The sequence below is a fragment of the Fusarium musae genome, chromosome 1 (genome assembly GCF_019915245.1).
Source record: "Fusarium musae strain F31 chromosome 1, whole genome shotgun sequence".
Classification (NCBI taxonomy): domain Eukaryota; kingdom Fungi; phylum Ascomycota; class Sordariomycetes; order Hypocreales; family Nectriaceae; genus Fusarium; species Fusarium musae.
In genome coordinates this window covers 3,787,194-3,801,596 of record NC_058387.1, presented here as the reverse complement: position 1 = coordinate 3,801,596, position 14,403 = coordinate 3,787,194, and the positions used below count along the sequence as shown (strand labels likewise).

At 49.4% G+C, this 14,403-nt stretch overlaps 5 protein-coding genes across 5 annotated transcripts; 2 read left to right on the top strand and 3 right to left on the bottom strand.

Annotated features, from left to right (window-relative positions):
• Positions 1–26: 26 nt before the first annotated feature.
• J7337_001148 (uncharacterized protein) lies at positions 27–1,724 on the top strand (the record flags this gene model as incomplete). Its single annotated transcript, XM_044818892.1, has 2 exons — positions 27–681; positions 766–1,724. The coding sequence occupies 2 exons, from the start codon at positions 27–29 to the stop codon at positions 1,722–1,724; spliced, it is 1,614 nt and encodes a 537-aa protein (XP_044686594.1).
• A 342-nt stretch (positions 1,725–2,066) lies between these two features.
• On the bottom strand, positions 2,067–3,502 carry J7337_001147 (uncharacterized protein; the record flags this gene model as incomplete). The annotated part of the gene is made up of 3 exons (XM_044818891.1): positions 2,067–2,883; positions 2,948–3,116; positions 3,238–3,502. 3 exons carry the CDS (start codon positions 3,500–3,502, stop codon positions 2,067–2,069), a joined length of 1,251 nt encoding a protein of 416 aa, XP_044686593.1.
• Positions 3,503–4,479: 977 nt separating this feature from the next.
• Positions 4,480–4,845, bottom strand: J7337_001146 (uncharacterized protein; the record flags this gene model as incomplete). The annotated part of the gene is made up of 1 exon (XM_044818890.1): positions 4,480–4,845. The coding sequence occupies one exon, from the start codon at positions 4,843–4,845 to the stop codon at positions 4,480–4,482; it is 366 nt and encodes a 121-aa protein (XP_044686592.1).
• Positions 4,846–8,288: 3,443 nt separating this feature from the next.
• On the top strand, positions 8,289–8,840 carry J7337_001145 (uncharacterized protein; the record flags this gene model as incomplete). The annotated part of the gene is made up of 1 exon (XM_044818889.1): positions 8,289–8,840. One exon carries the CDS (start codon positions 8,289–8,291, stop codon positions 8,838–8,840), a length of 552 nt encoding a protein of 183 aa, XP_044686591.1.
• Positions 8,841–9,021: 181 nt separating this feature from the next.
• J7337_001144 (uncharacterized protein) lies at positions 9,022–10,161 on the bottom strand (the record flags this gene model as incomplete). The annotated part of the gene is made up of 1 exon (XM_044818888.1): positions 9,022–10,161. One exon carries the CDS (start codon positions 10,159–10,161, stop codon positions 9,022–9,024), a length of 1,140 nt encoding a protein of 379 aa, XP_044686590.1.
• Positions 10,162–14,403: the final 4,242 nt, after the last annotated feature.

The following is a 14,403-nucleotide window of genomic DNA, read 5'->3' as shown; positions in this document are numbered from 1 at the left end:
TGATTACGGATTCTTCATCGCTTAGAATGTCTCAACTGAAGAACATCTTAACAAAGCTTACCAGAGCTCAAGATGGAGATGCCGAACCACAACCAGAGACTCTTATCTCCAAACCCCCTCCCAAGCCTGAGATGTCAGTAACACCACCACGCTTCCTCATCATCGGTGCCGGATCGCGAGGGCAGAACTACGCCGCAGCAATCGACAGCGTATCCAATGGCGTTGTCGCCGCTGTTGCTGAACCCTTGAAGTTCAAGCGCGAGTACCTCGGTCGAGCTCACATCTGGGGTGACGGTTCCCCTGCAGAAGGCCAGTCTTTCCATGACTGGAGACAATTCTTTGCATATGAGCAGGATCGTCGAAGGCGAGCTGCTTCGGGTGAAGAGAATGTACCGGAAGGCGTTGATGGGGTCTTCGTTTGCGTGCTCGACGAGATGCATCGTGAGGTTATCGTCGGTCTTGCACCACTTGGGCTACACATTATGTGTGAGAAGCCTCTTGCATGTTCCCTTCAAGATTGTATCGACATGTACAAGGCCATGCGTTCCTCTCAATCCACCAAGATCTTCTCAATCGGCCATGTGCTGCGATACAGCCCACACAACATCATGCTCCGCAAGCTTCTCATTGAGGAGCGTGTCATCGGCGAAATATCAAGCGCCGTACACACAGAACCCGTAGGTCAGTAAAAGTGACATAAAATCAGAAATTCTTCGAAAAACGCAAGCCGATGCTTGATATGTAACTGACTTAAATAATGAATAGGTTGGTGGCACTTCACACACTCATATGTCAGGGGGAACTGGCGCAACGAGAATACCACTGCGCCATCCTTGTTGACTAAGAGCTGCCACGATATCGATCTGTTGCTCTGGCTGCTCTGCTCTCCTGAGAAACCAGGACAGGGAGAGCCACATCTCCCTGAAACGGTCTCATCTGTTGGAAATCTTCATCTCTTCAAGAAAAGTCGTAAGCCCAAGGCTGCAGGATCAGCAACAAACTGCATGAAATGCCCCCTCGGAGATGAAGGGTGCAAATTTTCTGCAAAGAATATTTACCTGGGCCCCAAACTCAAGGGCTTGCAGGCCGGCAACACAAGATGGCCAGTCAGTATCGTCGTTCATGACATTGAAGACTACCCCTCCCACCAGAGGAAGGAAGAGGTGTTGATCAAGGCTCTGGAGGAAGATTACAACGACTCTACACCAAAGTCGGAGATACAGACCCGTAACTGGTTCGGTCGTTGTGTGTTTGAGGCTGACAACAATGTCTGCGACGACCAGTTCGTCACCATTACCTGGCCCGAGTCCACCAAGCCTTCAAAGACAGCTACTCTGCATATGGTCGCTCAGACAACAAAGATCTGCGAACGTTACTCTAACTTTTACGGCGAACATGGTGAGGTTCACGCCAATTCACGTCGCATCGTTGTTGAGGACTTCAACACAGGCGAGGTGAAAACATATCATCCTCGTGTCGAAGATCTTGGCCATGGTGGCGGGGACTTGGGTCTGACACGCCAGTTTGTCATGGCATGTGATCGCGTCAAGAACCATAACTGGCAGGCTCCTCGTGCTCAAGATGAGTTTATTGGATGCACTCTTGAGGAGGTGCTGCGAAGCCATGCTATGGTCTTTGCAGCTGAGGAGGCTAGACTTGGCCGTAAGGTCCTTGAGTGGGAGGAATGGTGGAACGAGGCTGTTGAAAAGCAGCTGGAAACTTAACATACATACGTAGTATGTCAGCTTAGCAGTGTATATCTGAGTAATGGTGGCTACCTAATGGTCAGAATGATTTCATTACTAGCATATTCACGTTATGACTTTGTGAATTAAGCAAGTTTGACTTGGGCATTCATTATCATGTTTTGGAACTCGTCAACTAATAAACCGTTAGGTTCGTTCTGAGAACAGAAATATACCAACTCATGCAATCAAATATTCATGCAAATCCCTTCAAGTGCAAAACCTCACATGTCTTTGCAAAAAACAACCTGCTATCTTTATGAATCCTCCGTCGTCCAGAATGAAACTCCCATTACTCCCATGAAACCATTAACGACACGTCTAGCTCAGCTCAGCTCTGTTACCTTCGTTTCCCAAAGGTTGGACAGCAGGTAGTTCCTGAACATGCTGTTGAGTGGCGCCCTCGGGGCCGTCCTTGTTGGGACCCGGGCTGGGCGTGAAATGGGGAGGGGGTGATGCGGATGGAGCTCCGTAGCCGCCGACACCATACTGGGAAGGATACTGCGTTTGCTGAGAGTACTGGCCCTGGAAGTTCTGGGGTTGAGGAGAGTAGCCGCTGTATCCAGGCTGTTGGTATCCTTGGGGTTGACCGTAGGGAGCCGCCAATGAGGGGTCGTATGCCTGCTGGTAGCCACCCTGATAGTTCGAGGGGACTCCAGAGGGGTAGGCGGCGTTGGAAGGCGATGAGGGAACGAAGCTGGGCCCTGGGCTCTGGGGTCCTTGGGCCATGGGAGGTTGGTTTTGTGTACCATCGCCGGGAGTAGCAGCAGCAGCAGCAGTTGTCTTGTTGCGGCGGCGAAACAGAAGAAAACCAGCGAGACCAACGAGAGCGAGAGCTGCAACACCGCCGACGACACCACCAGCAATGGCGCCAACGTTGGTACTGCTGCCGCCACCACCATTATCAGCACTTGTGGAGGTTGCCGCAGCACTGGTCGTTGTGGACGATCCATCGTCGGTGGTCGTAGAGGGGTTGTCAGTAGCGGAGGAATCGCCGCCTGAGGTCGAAGATAGAGCTAGGGGGTCAGACAAAAGCAGGACAGAGGTGCCGTTGCCAGCAGAGCAGTCGAATAATGTGAACTCGTCGACACCTGTGGTCGCAACCCACTCAAAGCAATTGGGAAGATCACGCTGGCCACTAATATCAAGTTAGCAATGAATCAATCAACATTGCCTTTCTTGATCGAATAATAGACACGTACCAGCAGAGAGTATGAAGGTCTGAAAAGGATGTGCATTCGTCACGAGATCGCGAGTAGGGGATGCAAGTTGTCTTGACCGAGTTGCAAGATCTCGCAGTATCACAGCAGCCAACATAACCATCGGACAAAGTGCAAGTGGCGGATAAGGTGTTCGTGCAAGTAAACGAGTCTATTGTAGCTCATGTTAGTTTAGAACATTTTGAGGTCGAGATCTAGCCCTTCGCCTTGTTTGTCCAAGGCTGTATTATGTCTGCGGCTTCGCGACGAAGCACGCCCAGGTATCGACTCACTTCCTACTGTATCGTAGCCACAGGTATTGTCTGACTCGGCTCGTTTGCCCAGGGCAAAGCCCATGTCCATGGCACCGGCAAGTTTGGGGGCACCGGTTGGTACTGGTGACCATCCCATGGCGACCTGACCCAGTTCAGCTTCCTCCCCAAACACTCCAGTCTGTCGAGGAGGTTCCCATGATCTCTCTTGGTTCGACTTCAACCAAGCGGCTGCGGCGGTTGAGCTAAGTGCTCCTAGAGCAAGGAGAGTAGCAGAGTGATGCATCGTAGTCTAGTGTTGTTGTACTCCAATCGATCAAGGGAGGATTATATTCGATCGATATTCTGGTGGCTGAGGAATTTGGTTTATCTTTCGAGGTCTTTTATGCGACTACCTGATTTCCGCCGGCCAAGGCGCGAGAGGAGTTTCGTCTCGTAGTCACGATATATCTTGCGGTGTAAGTGAGTTGGTGCCCACGCGATGCGAAGCAATTTAACCGTGTTGGAGCAGTAACCGACTTCGCAGCACAGCAACGAGATGTATTTGGCAAAGAGGAAAAGTGCAGCAAGGCAGGGGTCAATGAGGGTTTTGTCCCTCGTCCGTTTGGCTGTACTATTTGGGGCCGAAAGGTGCAATTCGGCCCCGACAAAGACTTGCAGGCCATCGACATGGCGTCTGTGAGGTACATTGGGCGCACCGGCCAAGTACATCCACACATGTGCTGTCGGGGTCCCTAGGCTAGGCCTCGACTGGGGTAAGGCTTGATGGGACTACGGACTACAGTATCCTGCTACCTTAGGAGGTAGACGAGATCAACGGCCACAGCCCCGAGCCCCAGGGACTTTCTGCCTTGCTGAGTGCACCAAAATCATAGCCCCTGCTCACTCTAGTGAGATCCCTGCGCCTAGTGGCGTTGCTGGTAGGCGATCATTGGTGCCAGACATCTTTAGTGCATCGAGCTGAACTGACCCCTGTTCGAATTCAAAAGCTTGGTGGATACGAATAGTATCATCAGACTGTTACAAGGGTGTGAGCGACTGTTCAGCCTTTTGAAACCCAGCCCCCGGCCAGCTCAAGAAACAACCCGACTTTCAAGAGGCTCAGTCTCTCGACTAAACAGGCTTATGTAACCCCGACGTCGGCCAGTGGGCAGTCACTGGCTATCACGTGGGCATTCAAGTGATTGAAGCATTGTTAAGAAATCAAGTTGGTTACCTAATCCCGTGTTTCTCATGAACTCATCACAGGTTCCATTTCCAACCTTAACAGCTGCATCCACAGTCCTCACAGTTTCCCTGGGCGCACGCAGCTTCACCAGCAAAGGCCTTCTTGCAGTCGCTATCATAGTGGCAAGAGACCCAGTTACCATCACCCCATCCCCAGTTCCATTTGGCCCAGCACCACGGGCCACTGTTGGCGATGTCTGGAGTACCACCGCCGCACTTCTTCCAGCACCATCCTTTGTCACAGCCGTATTCCTTTTTCCCGTTATAGCACTTTCGCTTCTCCAGTATGGGGTTTTCGTCCTGGCTGGTGAGCTCAGATACTGGTTCTGGGTTTGAGGGCATTGCGTGGATGCCAATGGCACAGTAGGCCACGAGGTTGGCGAAGGTGGTACTGATTTTCATATTGAAGAGACTTGCTTGGTGTTTGACAGTAGCAGGATATGAGATGAGTGAGATGAGATGAGCAGAGCAGAGATGAGATGGTAGAGGAGGTGAGAATGATGTGTTGAGGATGATAGATATCTTTCACCCGAAAATCATCTCTCCTTTATACTTGTTCTCACCTCTTGACTTACACGCAGGTTGGTTCTCGTGCAGGGATAAATACGGTTATTTCTATGAACAGGAGTCTCGTGGACGTTGAAGACGAGCCAACAGCATGATGCTTCTACGAAAGAGGATAGCCGGAGAGAGAAACACAGACGTTCTACCAGGTTGTTGGGGACAGAGTCAACAACATGCGAATACTCGAAGAGGTCAAGCCAGTGAACTCCTGCGCGTTTACGAGACAGATCCAGATGTGATAACAAAACCAACAGCATTTTACTACTACGAAAAGAGTTGGTTCTATTCGTTCTGCTGGGGTGCTGAAGACAGAGACGACACATGAGCGAATCTGAGCCTGGATATGGAGTAAGCGTATGGAGTAGAAAGCGAATACTCGTCGTACAGCATCTCAATATTGAAGACAGAACCAACAACATCACCGGGTTGTTGAAGGCATGACTAGCACATTGGTGGATCCAATACTAGCTAGGCAGGTTGTTCGACGCAGGCGAAAGACTTACCGTATACGTGATCGATCAAGTTTGGTGAGAGTCCCGTATATGATACTGTAAGATATTTGATCCATCTATTTCTATAAATAATAATAATAAAACAAAAGCTTATGTAAGGACATAATATGCTTCAAGTCCCTAGTGCAAGGTCACGTATTTAACTCTCTGAGTCTGGTGTGAAGTCTTTGGCAGCGAGAGGTTGAAACGTCAGCTTGGTGCTAGATCGGTCTCGATTCACTTCTGTAAGTTACACTCAGTCACAATTGGACTACTTCGACCAGGGCTGATGTATGTAGAGAGATCCTGATGTGTTGACCATACGGAGCAGATCCAACAACAATATCTTTCAAGTCAAAGCCAACTTCACCGAGTTCCGAAGTTCAAGCCGCAGCTGTATGCATTCAGTAGGAAGCAATCGATAATTTCATCCTATGTAAGATGGGAGGGTGAGGATAAGTGAGGTTTAAAGTCTACAACAGTTCCTGTTTACATACAAAAAAAGGTGTACGGTACTATCTTCTGACCGTCGCCTCGTCTAAATTTATCTATCCAGTATGCCCTCACGTTGTGTTGTGTTGCGTTGTTCGGGTTGGCTTCGCCTCAAGCATGTGGCCGCTGTGCTCTCGGGCTCGCCTCACAGCTGCATAAGTGCATCTCAATACAGAATGGACAAAAGAGACTATCGGATGCACATGCAGGAGACTGTGGTCAAGGCCCGTCCGCCCTAGGCCACGGTTAACCAACGTACTCCAGGTATCAATTCAATCGACGTCGTCTCCATTCAGATCGTCAGGCCAAGAAGGTTATGTTGAGGACCGTGTAAGCCACCTCCGTAGTCGCAGTCCTGAATGATTTTGTGCCGATGATGCGATTCCCCTGTAAGAATCAAAGATAGAAACAATCAGACCAAAAGACTAGCATGGACTTTTCCCCATATGAGTGATCGTTGAGAGAAGTACCTACGCAGTACGATGGAGGTACCTTGAGAACCCAACTAACAGCAACAGGGCAACGGCTTACAGCACACTAAGTATCGAGCGTTCGCCTCTAGCCGTTCATTGGTCAGCTGAGTTGGACGTGATCTCCCGTGATTTCCGTTGATTTGACGCAAATTGCCGAAATGGGTATGCGAGTATACGCGCCTCGCTCGTGAGTGGCCCTCGCACAGGTGGCCCAGAATAGCATGCCGCCGCTCCCCCATACCACAGCACCAAGGACGTTGAGTTAAGCTTGATAGATGGAGCCAGAGGTTGGCCATGCTGAGCTTAATCACAGCGTATGACCTAGGCACTCTATTAGGTACTGTCTTCTCTGTGCTTCCAACTCAACAGACAGTGTCCATCAGATATGTTCCCCGAGGTGGCATTCAATTTCGCCGCCAAGAGCGTGGTTGAAGCGCCCCGTGCCGAACAGTGTGGGCTTCTGAGACCCATGGATAATCAGCCTCTCGGTGAGTGGCAGATTGCTCAAGTCCCAAAAGCAATGGATGGCCATAAAAGCCCAATTCCGCTTAGTCTCCATAAATGGCCAGTCACTAAAATCTGACGCTGGACGACAGACGCCGGGCTCATTTCAGCCGATTGATGGCTGCTTGCTGCTTGCTGCTTGCTGCTTGCTCCTTGTTCTCCGTCGACTCATTGTAGGGCGTGGATGCCAACAGGGGGGGAATTTTTGGTAGCTCATAGGAACAGTAACTAACCCTGTGAGGGCGTTATCGACTTTGACGACTAGCCTTGCACAGCATAACGTGCTAGGGGCTGGGAAACGGCGATGCAGCTAGGATTTGCTAATCTTATGAGACGATCGATGCTATTGGGAACAATCAACTGGTGCATCATAAACCACCAAAGAGTGTTTGCTATGCATCATAAATTCATCATGGGCTACGAATAAAGGTCAATTGAAAGCCACGGTCTAGAATACCGTAGTCGGTCTTCGGTATTCATCACCTCGTTTTCTAGTTGGCCGTTATCTCAGCCTTGAATTTCTTGGCTTACCACGAAACATAGTCACGGAAGAATATGAAGCTAATTTCCAGCTAGTGCACAATTGCTCACCTCTGATGGCTTTGGCAGCCAGAGAACGCCCTGCAAATTGTTAACTTAACTATACTCAAAAGTCAATACTGCAACGGCACTATCGAAACTTACTACCAAAGCCCCGTAGGCTGAGTTGTGAACCATCTTCTTTCACACCGACAGCTCCGTGCTCTGTCATATTGTTTCCACGGAGTCTCCGCATGACAAAACGAGAACGCATGGATAGCGGAGTCAAGACGAAGACCCTTATCGACCCAGCTTTGCCTTGTGTGGAGTGAGACGTTGGTTCGATGGAGATGACTAGATGACCTAGAGATTATAGCCGAAACGGCAAGTATATGGTGACCCCCTGTCGAAGGATCTGTGTGCTTACCAATGTTTTCCCAACACCAACATCTGAGAGAAACTCCACGGAACAGCGAGATTTCAAAGCTTCAAGATGAGACAGACCTACGAAAGACTGACCAAAAACAACCCGTGCTTTATAACAGGAATCTATCGTGAAAGTGACAGAGACAAAGCCTGATTGGCTGATTATCGTTCAGGATCATATCTCACAAGGAACATGCCGTCTCATGCCATTTGCTTAGAAGTGATGTAGCTGGATAGTATAAAGAAACAAGTGTTCCTCCCTCTATCAGCAAAATCATCCCATCGACCGAGCCAGCAAGCAAGCAAGAAAGCGAAGGTCTCAAACACCACACCACAACCAACATAGTTGACAGTCGACAAAACACTTTTCCTCAATATGTTTTCTGAAGCCAAACCACTCCCTCCCGTCAAGAGATTCATCACCACCCATGACTCCAATGGAAACGCCATCTGGGATGAAACTATCCCCATTCAAGTTGAAGGAAACCGCAGCGGTGGCTTCACGACTCACGTCTCATATGTGAACGAGGATGGCACCAATACTCTGACAGGTGACAACGACCTCAAGTCATACAGAGAAAATCCCACCGAGAAGGACATTGCTCCAGCTTCTGGCTCTGCCCTTCGAGTCGTCGACTTCTGGCCTGGCTTCCCCGCTATCATGCATCGGACTGCAAGTGTAGACTATGGCGTAATCGTTGAGGGCGAGATTGACTGCATCCTCGACAATGGGGCCACAAAGACCTTCAGCAGAGGTGACATTATCATCCAGAGGGGAACTAACCACGCGTGGAAGAACACTGGAACTGAAGTTTGTCGCATCTGCTTCACCCTTTTACCTTCTCCCCCCGTCAAGATCCGAGGCAACGAGCTCGAGGTACACGGCTTCGCTGATTTTCCGCGACTCGCAGAAGAATCGACCGTCTGAGCCGGTAAACATCACAGGATGAGGGAGGCAAAGCAAGTACATTAGTAATAATTGATCATTTCATACTATTGTACACCATCGCCTGCCCCCGGCGAGACGCAATTCGACTTTTGTTCTTGGTCACCCACCCATTCTACAATTTGAATACCGTGCCGCCTCCTGCGATTCTGTGACCAAGCTCCTACCACCCTTTCGTTATTCTATGTAACTCCGTCAGGAAAGCGAAGCACAACGGCCGGTGTAGGTCCTTCTTGATACGCTCGAATCGGCTCTCATCGTGTTTGGTGACGAGTCCATGCCTTACCATAAAATCCAGCATCACCAGTCCGCAGTTAGGCTTCCATCGATTGCTGTTCAGGCTTTCCGTCACTTGAGGTACTCCCATGGGCTCAAATCTCTCTATTGCGCTCTCCATCTTCTTCGGTCGAAAGCTTGGGTTGGTGATCTTGAGATCATAGACGATTCGCAGGCCCGGCTCGAGGTGCTTGTTGTAGAGGTCACCCGCACTCTCATCTTTGAGGTCGAAAAACGTAATGGACGAAGCCCTTTCTACGGTCCCAACGTGGATGCGCATCTTCTTCTTCTTATCCCCATCATCACCCCCCATTTCCTCGAAGAATACTTGTCGCGTCTGGTGATCTACGGTCAAACCAGCCTCCTCTCTTGCCTCCCGTGCCAGCGTCTTGCAAGGGGCTAGCTGCCCATCTATCGTGTCGTTGGTATCCGCGCCTCCAGCTACTATCTGATCTAGCATCCCAGGATAGCTGTAGTTGGGGTCTTTGGAGCGATGGGAGACCCAAATTTGATCAATGGTCTCCTTGCCATCTTCCTCCTTTACTCTGTAGACATTAAGATGCACGCCCACCGTTAAGACCCCCAGGACTCCTCGCAATGGCAAAGGAATGCGCATGGGCAAGACGTTGACGCCTGGATCAGCTAGGTGAATCGGGCAATACTCTTGATCTGCTTCATCTGTCACCTTCCACAGACTGAAGGCGGGGAACTTGTCTGCGTTGGCGGCTAAGAGCTTTTGAAATGCGATTCTGCAAGCTTCTGCAGGAGAGGGAATGTGGGAAATCCCGTCTGCAGCAAGGTAGTTGTTACTCCTTACAATGGTAATTCTCCGGACTTCGTCGCCTTTCTTATTGACCGTTTCACAATGAAACCATTTAACGTCCCACTGAAGCTTGATGCAGTCCTCCTCCCGAACATATCCCACAACTTCGTCGATACCTTCGATGAACAACTTCCACAAACGTGCATACTCATCGAGAAGGCTGGCTTTGTTGGCTCTCTCGATGACTCCGTACAGACTACTCATGGCAGGTATGGAAGTAGGAGCATTGGTATGATGCTGATAAAGGTGTTTGCAACTTAAAGGTGTTGGTTCAAGTCGCGGCGAGGCTGTGACCAGAAATGGTGTTGGATGTGCAAACTTTGTTGAAGCCATGGCGAAGACGTTGAAAAAGAGCTTTTAGGGAAAGGTACGTTTGCAACGTTGGGAAAGAAGGCTTCAGTGAATGCAAACAGTCGTGCCATGAGGTCAGTGAAGGAAGGATCGTTGTTGAAAACCCCCCAAAGCCTTGCAGTAAAAAAAAACGTGTGCGCTTGCATGGATTCGATGGATGAATATAGATACCCATGAAATAAGGCAAGGTAAGGTAAGGAAGGTACTGCCTGTCTGACACCTGCAATTGGGTCTCCAGTCGGGTCCGTGAACCGCAGCCTCGGGTGGCCACTGCCTTCTTGCCAACAACTGGATGAACAAGTCTTCGCGATAGGGGCAAGATGGTAAGTAGGCAGTAACAGCTACTTGTCTGCGAGGTGTCGGCACGTAATATCCCCTTAATACTTGTGGTTCACAGCTCTGAGAAGGAACTCGGGTAACCCTCCTCTTGCAGCCAGACGAGCTTTCCGAGTCATGAGGACGACTGTGTTTATTTGGTGCGACAGGCGGCTTGTGTTATATGGACTGGACGTGAGCGCGTGTGTGAGTAATTGTGATATTGGTTTGCGACTGTCTGTGATGAGGGGTTGTTCCCTGCGTTTTTGTTAGTGTATCTCGATGAAAGTGCAGTTGCTGATCGGTTCAGTGTTTCAGGGTATGTACTGTTGTTTAGCACACATGCGGAGTATCCGTACGCATGCATTTATTCGCACTTGTTGGTGCATCCAAGAGAGAGCTTGCGCGAATTAGAAGTCATCCAGCTGACTTTGTACCCGGATAAATTGAGCATGAAGTTGACCAACCTAGGTAGTTAATTGAGACGTCCTGAGAGGTCCATTCAATAGTCTCACTTTTGTTGCCCGTACCTTACCTTATCTCAAACTCGATAGGTGGCCTAGCAGCGGGACGGAACAGGAGCCGGACACCCGCCCGCTCGCCCGCAGAACAGGGGCTTGATGTCGCTGAGCCATAGCCGACCGAACTCGAATTCGAGATGAGGGATTAGACTGGACAGTGCAATACAATACAATGGTTTCCATCCTGATCAATTTTTTATTGTTCTTTGGCTATTGTATCTGTCTCAGCTTATTGTTGTCAGTCAACGATTGTGTTTTCTGATTCTTCTGTACACCCTTGCCCCAGCTCTTGGTTCGGTACCATTGACCAGTCCTCCGGTTCCATCTCATACCAGTAGAGTGGTCCTCACCGGGGTTATGTGCCTGTGTGACAATACATACGAAATCAAGTGTGTAAAGTGAAATAAAAATGATGTAATGTGATGTGAAGCAAGTAGAGCATTGATGAATGCTGTCCGTCCTTATGCGCCTGTGATCTGTGCCGGTTGCCCGTGTCATACCCATTCCCATTCCCAAATGCACTATTTTTGCGGAATTTTCGTTTCATCGTTTCAATTTCCCTCAAGATCTTACATAAATAAACGCCCTAAATACCGATATCGTAGCAAAAGCCACCGTCGAGGTGGTCTATGGGAGATGTCTTAGTGAGCCGCAGTATGATGGGCTACTCCAGGTCCCGGATATGCTGCAGCCTTTGCGATAGAGTGATCGTAGATCCTTGCACCAGCTGAAGCTGCTGCCGCAGTAGTAGTATCCTCGAGAGCATGTTGTGCGAGTACCGGTGTAGATAGTGTCGCCGTCGCGGTACATAGGCTACATAGCTCCATCTGGGGCTCAGGGGTAAGGCAGTAGAACGGGCTCGAGCATTTACGAGCGCAGCGGGTGAAGTCGATAACCGTCTCACCAAGGCTATGGCGGCAATCCTTGCACATCCGCTGGGCGATTACGGTATGGCACATGTTGATGAGATGTGGTTGTACAATGGTGGTATATGTACGGGGGAAGTATGCAGTAGTATGTGGTAAACGTATGTAGGCACGTTGTATTTTTTGTAGTATGTAAGGATGAATGGGAGGGAGGGATGATATATATGTAAAAGTTTTGGGATGTGGAGGCAAGGTGCCGACGAAGAAGGTTGTTGATAGATAGCCGTGAAGCTTAATCAAAAGAATAAATTTTGAAACGGTTCAAAGCCTGGTTATTTAGCAGTAACACAGATATGGTGAGGCCTCGTTGTGTGTCGACAACGTAAGCACGCAGAGGCGCAGCTGCAAATGTTGTTTATATTGTTGAAGGAGGCTTGGACGTATCTCAGGCATAAGTAGAGAAGGTGTGTCGAAGATTGTTTTTATCCAACCAAACAAGCAGAGAAGCAGGGCAGGCAGGATTCCAGGGGGCTCCAGGAGCCTTTTTAACCTTTCGTAAATCTTCCGTTGGATTCAACTAGAAGCCTCGGGGTGTAAGTACCACGAGTGACAGTTGCATGACGCACGTAGGCAAGGTAGTAGTCGTTGGGATAACAGAATTAGGCTTTGGTCAGGAAAGGGAGAGGGAAACGTCCAGATAACCCAATGGGCCAAGTCCAGTATGTGTTGTGTGAATGAATTAGAGAGACAGCAAGGGGAGACAAATCGGAGGGAGTATATGTGTGACCACAGAACGCCATCATATGACTATTCATCTCTTCAAAGGGAATACTCGGAACAGAATTGGGGGGCGTACAAACCACTTACTATCGACAGACAAGGAAGGCAGTTGGAGGATGAAAGGGTGTGTTTTGAAGAGCCAGCGCCAGCTCAGCATTAATCGTCTGGCCTCAAGAGAATTGTCAGCCCAGAGGTCGCGAATTGGTAGGTTGAAAGGTCTCATTCAGAGCCCAGACTTTTTTGTTTTTCTGAAAGCGTGTGCCGTGTGCCTTCTTCTGCCAATAACCAAGAGGGATCGATGCATCCGTGACCAGCAAAAAGAGCTTTCCCCGCATTGTACCGTCTGCGAACATCCAAAGGCAAATAGAGCCTTGACTAATAAGTTGCAAGGGACGATACGGAGGTTACCTTGGCTCTGAAGCTACTGCAAGGATATGCAATCACAATGAGGCACTTTATTGCAACTATGTGCCCCCATCAGCGGGTATTCTCGCCTTTCTGACAAGAAGAAAAAAGGGCACGGTTTTGTCTGCAGCTTTGGATAGGACGACACGCGTCTCGGCTTGTCTTGTCTTGACTCCATTCCTGGGGTTGTTCTTTTCGCGGGGAATGTCTCTGATAGGAATGGCCAAGTATGATCCATTGTAACTAGGTACCTAAACTTGGCGCGCACCCCAAGCTTGGCATTCTAGATGGGCTTTTGCCTCTTACACGCATAACCAGGCAGCCCAGGGTACCTTTTTTCCTTCTATCACATGGCATTTCATGATCTCTTATCACGAATAGCCTGACTGGGGAGCTTTTATCACTATTTTCACGTCATGTCTCATCATGGCATCGTGAGTAATTATGGTGCATCTCGCATCGTCAAAAATGATACTATACCTGATAAAGGGCGTCCTATGGTTTGCTGCGAGATGTTTGCCCCCTTGCTGCCTGTCAAAAACACGGGATGATGTAGAATCTACGTGAGACAGGGGGAAATCGTCCGCCCGCAGGTTTGTACATACGGTGGTACCCTTGTGAAAGTCAACATCCAACAAACAACCAGCATTTTCCATTGCTTCTATCGATTTCGTTCCAACGTAAATCACCGGCCCAATATCTCCGCCCATCATGCAATAACAATCTCGATCAGGTTTCACAAAGGAACATGGCTCTCAGCTGATGCATTTGCCTGATGCCCACTTGATCAAGATCTTGAGTATCAGCCAGTATTCGAATGTCTCCAAAGGCCACGTCTTCCGTCGTCAGGGAAAGCATTAACTTTGTTAAGTCTTATCGTTACGATAGTCACTCGGAACCATGACCCGGTCCTGCATGGTGCCAAAGCACCGGAGTGTCATCTTGATCGAGGCGCCGCATATGCATTGCACCTCTTCCGTCATATTCTAGACCAGCCATCTTCATTGACTTCTATCCCAATTGGTCTCCCCGGATACTGTTGAGTGGCCCTTTAAGCTTGCTATGGACGAATTGGATGAGCCAGGATCTCCCATCTCAGCCGCCAGGATTTTGAAGAACGTTCATGACCGCTTCGCTGGCTCCATTCAATCCATTGACTGACAGCTCGGGCTGACCTCAAATTGATCTGACGGGTTAGCTCGTGAGAC